General features: G+C 42.7%; 1 protein-coding gene across 1 annotated transcript; it reads right to left on the bottom strand.

Moving 5' to 3' along the window:
* Nucleotides 1-5,418: 5,418 nt before the first annotated feature.
* On the bottom strand, nucleotides 5,419-9,169 carry AQP5 (aquaporin 5). Its single transcript, XM_052001592.1, has 4 exons — nucleotides 8,691-9,169; nucleotides 7,345-7,509; nucleotides 6,631-6,714; nucleotides 5,419-6,226 (listed from the first exon to the last, which is right to left on the bottom strand). The coding sequence occupies exons 1-4, from the start codon at nucleotides 9,051-9,053 to the stop codon at nucleotides 6,041-6,043; spliced, it is 798 nt and encodes a 265-aa protein (XP_051857552.1). The 5' UTR covers nucleotides 9,054-9,169; the 3' UTR covers nucleotides 5,419-6,040.
* Nucleotides 9,170-15,517: the final 6,348 nt, after the last annotated feature.

Genomic DNA, 15,517 nt, shown 5'->3' on the forward strand with positions numbered 1-15,517 from the left:
TTCTTATGTTTTCTCCCTCCTCACCTGAGTCTTTCATTGCAGCAGGACTTTTCTTCCATCTTCCCCTTATCTTTCTTGAATATGATACAAATATTTTTGAGTATGTTCTTCGATTTTGTTTTAAGTCACCTCTTGCTATGGTCCCTTTTTTTTTTCTCTCTCTCTTTTTTTTTAATAGGCACACATTAAAATTAATATATAACATATAACATAAATATTGTTAATAGGCACATATTAAAATTAACACATAATATATAACATAAAAGTGTTAATAGGCACATATTAAAATAAACATATATAACACAAAGGTTGCTAATAGGTATATTAATAAGGGCATTTTGGGTGGCACACTGTTCCAGTTTTCTCATGTAAAATCAGGATAATGATAACACCTTCACTCCAGTTGTGAGTTAAAAATGAGATAATATTGTAAAATGTTATAAAATGCTAGCTTTTATAATTAATGATTCACTCAAGGTCAAATAAGCAAGATTTGATCTCAAGTCTTGCTTAAAATCCAACTACAACATATCTACTACACCATCCACCACCCAAGGTTCGCTGTGGAGTGGGGTAGAAGGAAGAAGGCTTTACTGTTTTCTCCCCTATGGAGCTATGGAGGGAAAAAAGCTCCAAGGCCCCTGTCAGGGGTGAACTGGAACCAGCTGCTTTCCTGAAAAGATTTTTAAATTTTCAGCATGAGCGTTTTGGTAAATCTTACATATCAGGGCTTGATTTGTTATTCTGTTAATCGTTTGGACTTAAGAAAGTATCAGAGAAAATGTTAGTGTAGCTGACACTAAAACAGTGTATTGCACAGCATATTGTTTTTCTGGAGAGCTGATTATTAAACATTTACCAGCATCCCCTTGCTTCCAACTCTAACTCCTGTGAGACTTGGCCCAGTCTGCTCCTGACAGTGAATGCTGACAAATGCAGATCATTCAATGGACAAGATCGACATCTGCTGGCCAGAATACACACAAATACACACAGCCCTAAATGTAAGTGATTCTTTTGTATTTTGAACTAGAAAGGTAGTTAGACAATGAGCCCAATCTCCTCACTGACAGAGAAAGAAACCGAGGCTCAAAGAAATTAAATGATTTACTCCTGGTCATATCATTGTAAATCGAAAAGTGGGGAGTCCGACCCACTTCCCCTGGTCCCAAATGCAGTGCTCTATCTCATTGTTTTTGATGTTCTATCTGTTTAGTATTCTATGCTTTTATCTCATTTTGATCTTCAATAACCCCATGAAGGAGGCAGGGAAGGCATTATTATTCCCATTTTACAGAGGATGAAAATGAAATTCAGAGAGAGGGACTGGAAGAGAGGCAAATTCCTTTCCTATATCCCTGTGTATAATGAACAGTCCATCCTGCTTCTATCAAACTTGCTAACATTTCCCTACTTCCTTCTTCCCTTTACTGCCTAGTCAAAAACTGGAGCAAAGAAAATGATATCATGATGCACGAAGGGTCTGTGCCAAGGGCTTGGTTGGGAAAATCAAAGCTCAGACAAATAATCTTTGCCTCTAAGAATTGGCCTTTCAACAACCAGTCAGAAGTTAGTTGGTTCCACTTTGAAAGCTTCCAGTGGAACTTTCCATATTCATAATGCTGGACTATTCTCTCCCCTCTTCATTCCATCTTCTGCCCTTACTAGTTTTTCTTTATTTATAATTTATTATATGCAGTGGAACAAGTTCTAAATTGGGAATCAGAGGACCTTAATTTTGAATGCAAACTTATAAAAATCATTTAACTTTTAGGAGCTTCAGTTCCTCATTTATATGTGACTCAGGTGTTGGCTGTGGGTGTACGTGGTGCAAATAACATGTGAAATTTTGGAATTGCAGGCAGCCTACGCCAGCTTGTGTCCCATCTTATGTAACTTTATAGAAAGATGCCTCATTTATCATTGAGAGAGTAAAATATTCTTCCCCACCAGATGGCACTATATATGCAAGTCACCAACCCAGTAGTCTTGTCAAGATCTCTCTGACACAGTAGAAGATTCCTTGTAATGCTCAGGTTTAAGCCTTCCATCCCCACTAACCTGCGTGTTTCCAAATAACTGGGCAAGAAAGAAACTCTATCCGAATTCTAAGCTAAGGGCTGGTATTTTTCCAAGATTATTAAATTAGAAAAAATTATATTAGATCTAGGCACACACACACTCTCCCATACATATCTGGGAACATTTTTAGCTCAGTCTTGATCCTATGTTACTAGACTTTATTTATATTTATGTATATTCATATTACACAGGTATCTGTAGTCACACAGCTTATTTATTTAACACAAAAAGAAGACAAGAGGGGGAAAAACTAGTTTTTATCATTCTTGCATGTTCTAGAAACTCCTTCCAAACTTGCATGAAGGGAGAATGGTGTCTACCAGGAGATAAAACTGATTTCCCACTTTTCCAGGAAACAAATGAGTTTTTCAAAAGCTGTTTATTTTTCCCTCTCTCATGGAGTCACATTTTTGTATTGGCCATGTCTGGCTACTCTTCAGACTTAGAATGCCCTCCTGTCCCTCGGTCTATTTCAACTTACTTTTATTATTATTATTATTATAGGTTTTTTTTTAACAAGATATATGCATGGATAATTTTTCAGCATTGACAGTTGCAAAACCTTTTGTTCCAATTTTTCTCCTCCTTCCTCCAACCCCCTCCCCCAGATGGCAAGTAGACCAATACATGTTAAATATGTTAAAGTCTATGTTAAATACAATATATGTATATGTGTCCATACAGTTATTTTGCTGCACAAAAAAGAATCAGACTTTAAAATAGTGTACAATTAGCCTGTGAGGGAAATCAGAAATGCAGGTGGACAAAAATAGAGGGATTGGGAATTCTATAAAGTGGTTCCCACTCATTTCCCTGTCTACTTCAACTTACAATCTAACTTCAGCCCTCCTGCCATTGCTCCAGGACAGACTTCAGTTGCAGTCACAAGTTGTGGCTAGTTGTATTTCTCTCCATTCTCCTTCCCTTTTAAATTCTTAGTCTCAAAGTTCTATAATACTTGAGTATGTGTGTGTGTGTATGTGTATGTGTGTACATGTGCATGTATCTCTCTCTCATTCTCTCTTTTTCTATCTCCCCCCTTTTCCCCACTTTCTCTCTCGTCCCCCTTTTCCCTCTCTCCTTTTTCTCTCTCCCCCTCTTTCCTTCCCTCTCTCTTCCCCTCCTCTCCCTCCCTCTTTACCTTCCTTCTCTCCACTACGTGCAGTATGACTGCAGGAAGTCTTTCTAAAGGGCAGAGAAGGAAGGAGAGATTTCACTATCCATCTCCTATCCATAAAAAATTCTTGTCTAGAACACATTATGCTTGTGCACTACCTCACTACCTTTAAGCAAAGGATTGTTCTGCCTCAAGCAGGGGTCTAACTCAGTCCCACTGTTTTCCTAATTAGGGAAAAAGGAGCACTGGCACGATCCTCAGTGCTCTGTTCCCCAAAACTAGCAGCAACTCAGAGCCCTGGGGCAAGGAATAATTTGGAGGGAGAACCAGAAGATTTGAATGAGGGAAGGTTTAAAATGAGGGATTTGGACTATATTACTTTTAAAGTCATTTCCAACTCTAATTCTAACATCTTATGATTCTATTCTGGGTCTTGAAGACTATAATTGAAACCCAAACCATTAGTGAGATTGAACTTAAGTGCTCCCTTCCTCTGTATCAAGCTTTTCTCTTCCGGTCTTATCCCAGTTCAGGTTTTACTATCTTTAACCTTGTTGGGGAAGAGATCTCTGCGCTGAACATCTCATTTTTTCCCTAGTTCTCTCCATTTTTCTCTTCCCAGCCCCATTAGCACATAAAACTCTGAAGTCTCACTTTAAGTTCCACTCCCTTCCCCAAGTTAAGGGAACAGGCTGAGTGTTCCATGACTAACCTATGTTTGAGCTGCTCGATGAGGGCTCACATATTGCCAAATCACATAGACCAACATAATAAATTCTCTAAGTGGCCCCTCAGCATGAACCTGGGGTAGACATAAAAAGACTCTGAGAGGCTGAATCAGAAACTGAGAGAGACAAAGAAATCTAAACAGAGAGGCAGGAAGAGACAGAGAAAGAGAGCTAGAGACAGAAACCAGAGAATCAGGGAAGTGGAAGGAGAAGAAGGAAGAAGGAAGAAGGAAGAAAGAAGAAGGAGAAGGAGAAGGAGAAGGAGAAGGAGAAGAAGAGAGGCAGAGACGGTTAAACAAAGACAGAGAGACAGATACAGACACTGAAACAAAGTACAGAGAAACAGTATCAAGGAAAGGCTGAGACAAAAAATCACGAAGAGACCGGGACGAAATGACAGAAAAAAAAAATAGCTACATTAATAGAGAGACCCAAATAGAGGAAATTCAGGGAAGCAACCAGAACTGAAAATTGAAAGTAACAAACAGAGAAGGGGAGAGCTCCCAAAACAATTGAAGAAACCCAGTCAAGGAAGTGTCTCTTATTCCTGGGGGCCATGTCATTCCTTAAGCATCTCAAGGGGCTGTGTAAGTTGATGGCTGGGACTCCTTGACTGCCCAGCCCTGGCACACCCTGAGGCTAATGCCACATCTTTTAGAAAGTGGCAGACTTGAGAAGGTTTTGAAAGGAGTTACCCCCCCAGGCTGAACACAGGTGTATTGGTATTTGGGAGGTAGGGGAGGGAACAAGTGGAAATTCTGAAATTTCCCCTCATTGTATTTCTAGTTGTCTTTTTCTTTGTCTCTATTTCTTTGTCCTCTTGTCCTTGTCTTTCTTAATGTCTCAGTCTTCTTTAGGCTTTTGCAGGTCTTGCTTTTTTTTTTTTCCCTGTATTAGTCTGTCTGCCTATTTAGTTTATTATCTATCTCTGGATACTCTTGATCTTTAGTTTTGTTCTCTGTCTGAAAAACTACTAGAATCAGTTGGTGAGTGTGCAGCTGATGGTGCAATGGATAGCATGCTAGGACTGGAATCAGGAAGACCTGAGTTCAAATCCAGCATCAGACACTAATTAGCTATGTGATCCTTGGTAAATAACTTAACCCCTGATTACCTCAGTTACCTCAACTGCAAAAATGAGGATAATAGGGCAGCGAGATGGTGCTGTGGGTAGAGTACGGGCCCTGGAGACAGGAGGATCTGAGTTCAAATATGACCTTAGATACAACACTGATTAGCTGTATGACCTTGGGCAAGTCACTTAACCCTAATTGCCTTGCAGCAATTTTTTAAAATAATAAAAGCACCAATCTCACAATTTCTGTGAGAATAAAATCAGATAATATTTGTAAAACATGTAATACAGTACCTAGCATGTACTATCTAAATACTTATTCTCTTCCTCCTTCCTTGTCTGTCCAAGAAGGAAATATCTTATCCTTTCCTTCTCAGGAAAAATGATCTTAAATAGGGAAAGATAGAGGAGGCAGATCAGGATTATTAATGATTTATTGGGGGATAGAACAACCCTCCCCCAAATACCACTATACACCCCCAGCTTACCCTTTGGTCTAGTTGATTGAAAATAAATAAGGTTTCTTTCAGTGAAGCAGTCTGTCTCTCTTAGAGAAGCTATGGAGTTTGAATCAGGGAAGAAGGGAGAATCCTTGCCATTCCTTGGGATTCATCTCTCTGGCTTTGGGGCAGAACTGGTGAGGATTGGGTCCTGGACAGACTATTGATTATAGAACTTGGCCCTCTTTGGCAGAATACGTAGTAGGTTGGGTTCTAGATTCTAGATTCCATAGGTTCTAGACTGTAGGCTCTGCTGTTGGTTCTGGATTCCAGGTATCATTTCTGAAGTCCAAGTTCTGGTGCCTTCCCATCCCTGAAAGAAAACTCTTCATAGAGAGATCCCTTTCCCTCATAGTCCCATGACTACCCAGGAGCAGGTCCTAACTCCCAGCTCTAACTGGGTAACCATGGAGACTGATTCCCCTGCTTAGAATGCCTATCTATGGAAGAAGGAAACTGCTGTTATTTTTGTCCTTTTTTCCCCCCCAGATGCTTTATGGAATAAAGCATTGTCTCTGCCCACATTATCAGGTACATGTCAATGACAGGTAAGTTCCATAGTCTTCTTTCGTTCTTCCCGCTGCTCTTCCCAGTCCTCCTCTGGCTCATATGTGCCCTTGACAATGGCAACACGATCACTCATACTCATGGAGTTAGGTACCAGCAGGTAGAAGTATAATATGGCCGCCAGGATGGCCCCTGTGATAGGTCCCACCCAGAACACCTGGTGAAGACAGGGACCAGGAACAGGTTACAGAAGCTCAAACACTTTGAACCAAAATCCTAAGAAATCTACCCAGAAGGGCCTGGATACACAAAACCTCTCAGAGAGACAATAGAGGCAGATTCCACCACCCAGTCCAGACCCCACCTTGCCCCACCCAGAGCAGGCCATAAATGCCTTTAAGAAAAACTGAAAAAAAAAAAAAAACTGAACACTCAAGTCCTTTTCCTGCTCTAGGGGCTGTCCATGTAATTTGCCAATAAGTTAGCTTCTTCCTACCTACCCACACCTCTATTCTAAACTCACCACCAGCTCATTCCCCTACATTCTGGGAGAAGAGAAGTACCCTTACACTACCACTATTTCATCCCAGTGGTTTAGACAACAGGGATTGCTTGTTTTACCCAGTGAGCCGGACTGAATCTCTTCATGATGACAGCTGGTCCAAAAGATCGAGCAGGGTTCATGGAGCACCCTGTGAAATAGATCTGTGGAAGAGAAGGTTGCAAAAAGAGTGATAATCCAAGAACTTGACTTTTCTTCCTTTTCATCCTTGGCTCCTCTTCTCAACTAGTCATGGACACCAATAGGGAATTTTAGAGGACAAAGAAAACTTGCTACATAATCCAACCCCTTTATTTCATCAGATAAGGAAACTGAGGTAGAAAAAATTGATTTGTTCAAGATCAAGTTAAGAGGAGAGCTAATATTAGACCCTAATTTTCTTAATTCTCAATTTGGTGATCTTTTCATTCCACCAACCTGTCTAATTAACTCTAGATCAAATAATTCTTCCATTTCTTCCAACTTGATTCTTGACTCTTCCCTCTAACCCAACTTCTAGCTCACTTTAATCCTATGGATTTCTAGAGGTACAGGATCAGAGCTAGGACTTGGAACACTCATAGCCAAATCAAAAGCTCTGGTAAGTCTGGGCCTTAAAAGGGATTGTTTACCAGTCCTGGATCGCCTTGGGTATCTCAAAATCTGGAAACAAGAGGCACTGCCAATGAGGTTCCCATCTCCTCCTTGGACAGTGGGCAGTCTTTTCACTTAGGTCGTTCATCCCCTCCCTAATCTCCAAAACAGAACTGAGTCCTTGAGGCTGGTTTGCTCACCCCAACAAGGTGTCCCAATGTGACAGACAGGCCAATGGAGAGGGCTGGGGAGCCCACAGGGTCAGTTCGTCGGGTGTCAGTGGAGGAGAAGATACAGAGTGCTAGTTGGAAGGTCAGGATCAACTCCACCACCACAGCCTGGCCTGGAGTTGTATTGTTGTTGAGCTGCAGATGAGGAGAGAAGTTGTGAGGGGTCACCAAATCTTTCAGTTATCATAATTGTATTGACAAGTTTATTCTCCCCCTTCTTGGTTCTCTAAGGCCTGAGATTTTAGACTAAATGATGTTTGCTAAATCTCAGCCATGAAAAATGACTTGGACACCACCCCCCCATCAGACATGCTTTATCTTCTATCCAAGAACCCCACTTGTGGATAGACTGCAAAGAAGCTCAAATTATGCGTAGATGTAGACATTCACCAATGGGAGGGAGGGAACAAATATTCATTAAGTGCCTATTATGTGCCAGCCATTGCGCTAAGCACTTTACAAATATGATCTCATTTGATCATAAAATGTCCTTGGGCCTTGAAACAGAACTTCTGACAGGTCCACGTATGTACCCTGGATAGCTCTATCCTGGTTAAATCCAGAATGATTTATTTAGGATAAATAAGTTATTTAGTTTCCTCTCCCTCTCTGTGAGGAGCTGCCAACTATCCCCCTTCACCCCACACCCACACCTGGCCAAATGCCAGTGCCAACCCTAAACCTGTCTCTCCAGTGGGGCAGAGTCTGCCTCACAATAGCCAAGAAAATCCTTCTTTGTATTCAAATTAATGGATTAACAAATCCAGACTATAAGGGACATCACAGACCAGATTTGGGGTTTAGGAAAAAGATTTCTATCAGTACTGCTGGTGTTGGGGTGTTGGTGGAAGGAGTATTCAGGGAAGGGGAGTGGATAAAAGCACAGGATCCAGGAATGGAGACTAGGAATTGGAAACCAGGAGAAATGTATGAATGAGGAATGCAGGCAAAGACACAGGGTTGAAAGGGAAGGGGGTGATAAAGAAAAAGGAATAAAAAGAGTCATCAGAAGTACAGAACAGTGCAGAAGGGAAAAGAGAAGAGAAGACAAAGAACAGGGGTAACAGACTGACCAAGGCACAGGTTGAGGTCCCTCCATTCTACCTTTTAACAACGGCAGCCCTCTTAATCATTTCCTAAAGGGGAAAGTAAGGTCTATATTATAGTCTAAAGCCAGAAGCCCACTCTAGGGAAGGAGGTAGAGAGAAAAAGGCTCCAAGATTTGACACTCCTTTCCCCACAACACCTCCTTCCCATCCCCCCTATTTCTCCCCCATCCCCCTCAGAATTCAATCGGCTCTGGGCCAAGGACTCACAGCATTGACAGCAAGATTGCCTCGGGCATTGACAGGAGCAAGTCCATAAAGGATGCCAGCACCAGCAATGGCACCCACCAGCTGAGCGATCACGTAGAAGACAGTTCGTAACAGAGAAATCTGATTGCCCACAAAGAGGGCTAGGGTGATGGCAGGGTTAATGTGTCCACCACTCACAGGACCCAAGGCCTGGGCCAGGGTGCCAATAGCCAAGCCAAATGCCAAGGAAATCTGTAAGATAGTGGGTAGTGCTGAGGGCCACTTCAGGGCTGAACCCAAGCCGAAGAAGACAAAGATGAGGGTGGCAAGGAACTCGGCAAATACCGCCTTGAGGAATGCCACAGAGAACACCTCCTTCTTCATAGTGGCTAAAGGCACCCTCCCTGACAGTCCTGAGGGGTATCTCTGGTGCTGGGGTCACTGTCCTGTTGCTATGCTGAAGCCAACCTGTCTGCTCTCTCATTCCCTTTTTCCACCTCCTCCTGGTTGCTTGGTACTGGAGGAGAAGGAGGAGGAGGACAAGGATATATAGGAGGCGGGAGTCCAGGCAGGGGGTAAAGGGGGGTGGGGTAGTAGAACTGGGCGGCTCCTGCACCCTGGGGCTGTGAATGGGGGAAAAAAAGTTTCCATTTAGGGCTGGCCCCTAGCTCCCTCCCACCTGCCTGGACTCAGAGACAGTTTTCACCATCTACCACTGACAGGGATCTGGTGACAAGTCCTGCTAGGTTACACACGGAATTGTCCAAGTGGGATGTGGGGCTCTCTCTGATCCCCAGCTCCCACCACCACCCTCCAAGCTCCACTCTGGAGCTAATCCCCTCTCTGTTTCCCTCCCCTCAATCCATCCCCCTTTGTCTTCTGTCTCCTCTTTCTGTTATCAACCTTTCTTTTCCTCCTCCTCTCTTGATTTATCCCTGTCTCATTTCTCTACCTGTTTATTATCAGCATTCTTCATCAGTCTCAATCTTTCTCCTCTGCAGCCTCTCCTCAGCTTGGCTTCTTGCCATAAGGCAGCACACTCCTGGACTCCTCTCCCTCAGGATTCAGCCATCCTGCTTCCCAATCATCTCACCTGCCTGAGTTGGCTCCGACAGTGGGACTGAAAAGGGCAGGCATAGCTAAGTTATTCTGGCCTAGTTGGCACCCAGACCCCTGCCTTTTGCAGGCCTCAGGGGTCCCTGTCTTTCCTTTGCTCTCTCTCCCACCCTGGGCATGGGAAGGGCAAATATCGGGTCCTCAAAGGTCTGGGTTTGTTTGTTTTTTTCTACAAGGGGTTGAAATTGGCACGAGGGCACTCTGGCAACATTAGGCACTGTGCCCACCAGCTACTTGGCAAGTCTATCTCCCTATGGTGTGCTGACTAAATAGGGCTCTTTGTCCCATGAGTAGGAGAGTTGTTAACCCCATGAGAGGGTTTGGCTTCCCTAAGGTATGGGCTGAGGTGGATGCTTCTTACTTCTCCTATGGAGGCTAGGAGAGGGACTCATTCCAGTTGTCCTCGATCCAGATTCTCCCTTTCCCACTTTCATGGGTGAGTTGGGACTAGCAAGTCAGTACATTAGAGTTCCTTTCCATTATTCACTGATGGGAGGTTGGTCTTTTCTCTTTTCATCCAGCAAAGAGAAGAGCTCTTAAAGGGCAGTGAATGAGAGAGGAAGATTTAATTTTTCTGCTTTTGAGTTGGGTTTAGAGGAAGGAGCCTTGTGGGGTAAAGATGGAGACTTGATCTCTGTGTATAAATGAATGAATGTCTGTATGAAGCCTGGTGTGAGTGTATTGCTGTTATTTGTCTAAGAATAGATGAGATGGAGGGGAAATAGTAGGATCAGGACCCACTCTGGATTTGGATCCAGCTTTTACTATTAAGCTGAGAGATCCTGTCCATGCCCCAACCCTTCTCCCACTCCCTACTTTCAACCTCTTCTTAGTTTCAATTAATTTCTTTCCCTTCCTCCCCCTCTCCCCATTTTTCAGTTTTCCCTCTTGGTCCCTCTATTTCTCCCTATTGGAGAGACAATGTAGCTTAGTAAAAACGAGTATTACATTTGGAATCTGGAGGCTATGAATTCAAATCCTGACTCTTGCTGCCATATATATATAGCTTCAGTTTCTTCATCTGTAAAATGGAGATGATAATTCTTACATTATCTGCTTCAGAGGCTTGTTGTGAGGAAACCAACAGCTCATACCTTAAATTTGAGTTTCTCAATTCATTCAGATTCTTTCTCTTTTAGTGGAAAAGAAGAGGTGCCCTTGATTAGCTACTGGTTCTCACAGCCTTCTCTTCCTTCTTCCTTTCTCTCCCCTTAAATCTCATTCTCAGCTTCCCTCTTCTCTTTGCAATATACTTTTCTCTCCCATTTCTCGCTCTCAGTTTCTTTTTCTCTCCTTTAGTTGCTAATCTCTTATTATTCCCCTTCCCTGAATCTCTCCATTTGTTCCCTTTGACCTTCCCATCTCTCTCTCTTTTATTAATCCTTTTTCTCTCATCCTGTTTCTATTTCTTCTAGTCATCTCCCATTTTCCCTACTCTTCCAATCTCAAATTCTCAGTAACTCCTCTCCTCTAAATCTCCAAAGTAGACTTTTTTGCAATAATTATTGTAAATAACTGCATACATGTTAGGATTCCATATGTTTCTTCCCCCATCTTCTTCCCTCTTCATTACCTAGGGTCAGGCATGTGGGGAATGAAGTTCTAGTGTGTGTGCCCTGATCTCTAGAGTTTAGAGAAGGGTAGGGGTGGGGCAGGGAATTCAGCCAGGAATGGAGTATTGGGAAGAATGGCCCCCAGGGCCCTGGATTGGTGTGGGGGATGTCATTGAAGTTCATTTAGCTGTTGTTGATGGTGGAATTCTTCCTATTTTCCAGCCACTTCATGGTGGATTGTGTTCTGAGCTAGCTCTCATCTCTGATACCCTCATACATCTGGTGACCTCAGGATAGGGATACAGTATGATACAGAAGAACAAGAAGCTGCTCCTCACAGCTGGCAATTTGAAGCATGGAACAGAAAGAGAGCCAGCTTTGGCAGAGAGGGTAGAGGTAAGGGTGAGGGAACAGATTTCCTTGGCTGGAGACCAACTTTCTGGCCAGTAGACAGAAAGAGGTTAGGAGTGGGGATAGAGAGAAGCTTTTTAGGGAGGGAGAGAAGGAGGCCAGGGGAAGGGGAGGAGCCTGGGTGTAAACATGTGGCAGAGAAAAGGCCAAGGAAAACATGGGCCTATGAAACCCCACTATTGTTCCTACTGTCCTGGCATTTCCGGGCTCGTGCAGCTTCCTTCCCCACCCTCACTTCCCCGTCATCCCTCTTGGAGCCAAGATACTGCCTAGTGAAGCTGATGGCCAGTTTCAAGAAGGTTATACAGGTCATTGGGATATCAAAGAGCTCATCTTCAATTGCTTAAAGCATTCATCTTTCCTGATCTCAAAGCAGGAATCTTCAGGAATCAGGAATCCTCAATTCCCTCAATTCTTGTAAGCAGCAGAATCTTAAAACTAGGAAAGACCTTTAGTCAGGTTGGGGAGAAGGGTCAAATGGTGGTAGCTGATCCCCCTCCATCAATCTCTGCTTCCTTTCCATCCCCCTCACAATCCCTAAACAGACCAACTCTTCTTGTCCTCCTGTTCATTTAGATTACTCTAAACTTTCTTCTCTCCTCTCTCTTCTCCCACCCTCTTGACTCTTCCTCAGGATCAGAAATAGGGGTGAGATCTTAGAGAACATTTTGCATTCCAGAGGAGGTAAAAAATAAAGGAATCTTTGGGGAGGAAGGAAGATGAGAATCATTTGATCCCATTCCTATGGTGTTGACGCCCTTATTTTTAGGGCAATCAGAAGTAGGGAAGGGAATCCATTTCTCATGATCACATAGTGAAATATCAATAATAGGTGAAACCTCCTGAGCCTCTCTGGATCTAAAAATCTCATTTCAATTGAATCTCCAATTCAATCAGACAAGTATTTATTAAATGCCTACTATGTGTGAGTTACTATGCTAGGTGCAGAGGTTAATAAAGACAAAAATGAAATCAGTCCCTCCTGTAGAGATTTAGGACCCTCACCTGTCTCTTGGGGAAAGTTCATATGGCATTATGATCCCGAGTGGGGAGCCACCTCAGAAGCATGCCGTGCTATCTCTCTGAGATCTTTATGGCTCTCAGCAACATTCCCTTCCCAGGCCAGTCTTGTCCAGTTCCAAAGGCCTCTTGATCTGGAATGGGATAGGAGGTATCCTTGTTGATAGGACTGGAAGGCTTCAGACAATCTCAGTGTGCACCACATGATGTTAGAATTGTAAGAAACTTTGACATCTTTTAGTTTGACCTTTTGTCTCCCCCCTTTCCAGTTTACAGAAAAAGAAACTAAGGGCCCGAGAAAGGAAATTCAAGATTAGGAATTAGAAGGACAGCTAGGTGGTGCTGGATAGAGCACCAGCCCTGAAGTCAGGAGGAGTCGAGTTCAAATATGATCTCAAGACACACACTTCCTAGCTGTGTGACCCTGGGCAAGTCACTTAACCCTAATTGTGTCAAAAAAAAAAAAAAAAAAAAAAAAGATTAGGAATTAGAAGGGCAAGATTTAAGAATAGGAAGAAGACCTGTAAATCCATCTCTTTTAAATGGATGAGCTTTAATTTTGGAAATGGAGAAACGGAGGAACTGAGGTCCAAAGAACTTGTTTAAAGCCACATAGCCAGGAAGTGGAGAAGACAAATTTTCTGAACTCTGTACTCTATTGCATTACTGTTTTCTCCTTCCCTTTATACCACTATCTGGTGTGTACAATCAACCAACTGTATTACTTAAGTACAATAGAATTAGAATTTCAGAGCTGGCAGATATCCAGGACACCACCTGGTACAACCCTCTCATCTTACAGGTAGGGATATTGAAGTCCAGAGAGTGCAGGGAATTTGTTTGAGAATAGATTGTAATATAGCAGGGGACTGGAAGCTGGGGGCCCTGGGTTCTAATGGTGAATATGGTGAGGAAAGCCCCAAGATCAGAGTACTGATGATGTCTGAGTACCCCAGGCCTCCCTGGGATTCAAGGAGATCTCTGTGTCTCTCTCTCTTTCTCTCTGTTTCTCTTTCTGTGTATCTCTCATTTTTTCTCATTTTTTTCTCTCTGTTGCTATGATTCTGTCTCTGTTCTGTGTCTGTCTCTCTCCTCTCCCTCTCTCTCTTCCTCTCACTCTCTTTTTTCCTCCCCCTCTCTCTGTCTCTCTCCTTTCTCTCATTTTTCTCAGTCTCTCTCTCTCATTCTCTCTTTTTTCTGTCCCTCTCTGTTTCTCTGTCTCTCTATATCTATCTCACTGTCTCTGTCATCCTCTCTCTTCATCTCTCTCTCTCTCCTTTCTTTTTGTGTGTCTCTGTCTCATCTCTTTCATTTTGTCTCTTTCTCATTTTCTCTTCTGTCTCATTCTCTCTCTCTCTCTCTCTCTCTCTCTCTTTCTCTCTGTCCTTCTGTCTCTGTCTTTCTGTCTGTCTCTGTCTCTCTCTCTTTCATTGATTCAGGGGGTGGAGAAGACTCGTCCAGCTCCCCATCTCTGCTTCTGGATTTTTGTTTCTTCTAGAACTAGTATTTGTTCTGTACTCTCTCTATGCCCTTAAATGTCTTCATACCTTCTCTCTAAAATGCCAAGTAGACCAATTTGGGGAGCATAGAAATGAGGTCAGACCTGGTGTAGGAGCACATTCATTTAGCAAATTGGTAAGTGACTCACATGGACTGATTTTTTTTTAATTGAGAGGAAGACTCTCAATAGATCAAAAATAGATCAAAAAGCCATCTATCAAGGTCTTGCTATGAGAGGGGAAAGATTTATTAAGTACCTACTATGTGCCAGACACTGTGCTAAGTATGTTACAAATACTATTTAATCCTCACAACAATTCTGTGACATAAGGGCTTTTATCCCCATTTTACAGATGAATAAATTGAGGGAAACAGAGGTTAGGTAACTTGCCCAGAGTCATACAAGATATTTAGTATCTGAGGCCCATATTGAACTCAGATCTCCAGGTTCATTCCTCTAAGTGTGCAGATTAGGGAGTGAAGTATAGACAAAAAAAAATTTTTCTCAAAGAATTAATAATTTAGCTGGGGGAGGTTCCATAAAGACATGAAAAGACCCAGGATAACTCAAAACACCTGTAGGTACAAAAAGGAACAGACTCTTCCTGATCATTATTGGCTCAGCCCAGGGTATTAATAATATTCAAGGCTCTATGCCAGTCTTGCTGAATTTTGTGTCTATGTGTCTGTCTGTGACCTTGGTGTAGGATCCACCAGTCTTCCCTATCAGATTGAGGGCTGCTTCAAAGCAGAGACCTTATTTACTCTCCTGGGCTCACTTCAGAATCTCTGACAGGCTTCTCCTTACCTCTGTCTCTGGCTTCCCTCAGATCCCAATTCAAACCCTTCCTGGAATCCCCTAAATGCTAGCAATTTCTCTCAAGATTTTCTCCAAATTATCCTATCTGCATCATGTTTGTTTGTTAGATTTGTATTCCTTTAGAGCACATGCTGCTTTTTTCCCTCCTTTCCTTTTTGTACATTTATAGCATTTAATACAGTGCTTATCCTACAGTATCCTACAGTAAATGTTAATAAATGTTCGTTTGACTGAATGACTGACTCTGCTAGTCAGGAGTTTTCAGGTCAGGGTGATTCTGGGTTGCTCTAGAAGGTGGGGAAGGGGATTCTGTGGGCTTAGAGTGTAATGCTGGAGAAAGTGAAGCAAGATAGAGATTAGAGAGTATTTTAATAACTTATTAAAAGGGAGAGATATACTGGGATCAAATGGATCCATGGTTTGGTCCC

This window comes from Antechinus flavipes, chromosome 5 (assembly GCF_016432865.1).
Source record: "Antechinus flavipes isolate AdamAnt ecotype Samford, QLD, Australia chromosome 5, AdamAnt_v2, whole genome shotgun sequence".
NCBI classification, from domain to species: Eukaryota; Metazoa; Chordata; class Mammalia; order Dasyuromorphia; family Dasyuridae; genus Antechinus; species Antechinus flavipes.

Excerpts from the sequence above, each read along its gene's own strand:
- AQP5 (XM_052001592.1), bottom strand. The coding sequence starts at position 9,053 with ATGAAGAAGGAGGTGTTCTCTGTGGCATTCCTCAAGGCGGTATTTGCC. Across the intron at positions 6,715-7,344 it reads CATTGGGACACCTTGTTGGG|ATCTATTTCACAGGGTGCTC; the intron begins GTGAGCAAACCA and ends TCTCTTCCACAG. Across the intron at positions 6,227-6,630 it reads GATTCAGTCCGGCTCACTGG|GTGTTCTGGGTGGGACCTAT; the intron begins GTAAAACAAGCA and ends TGTCTTCACCAG.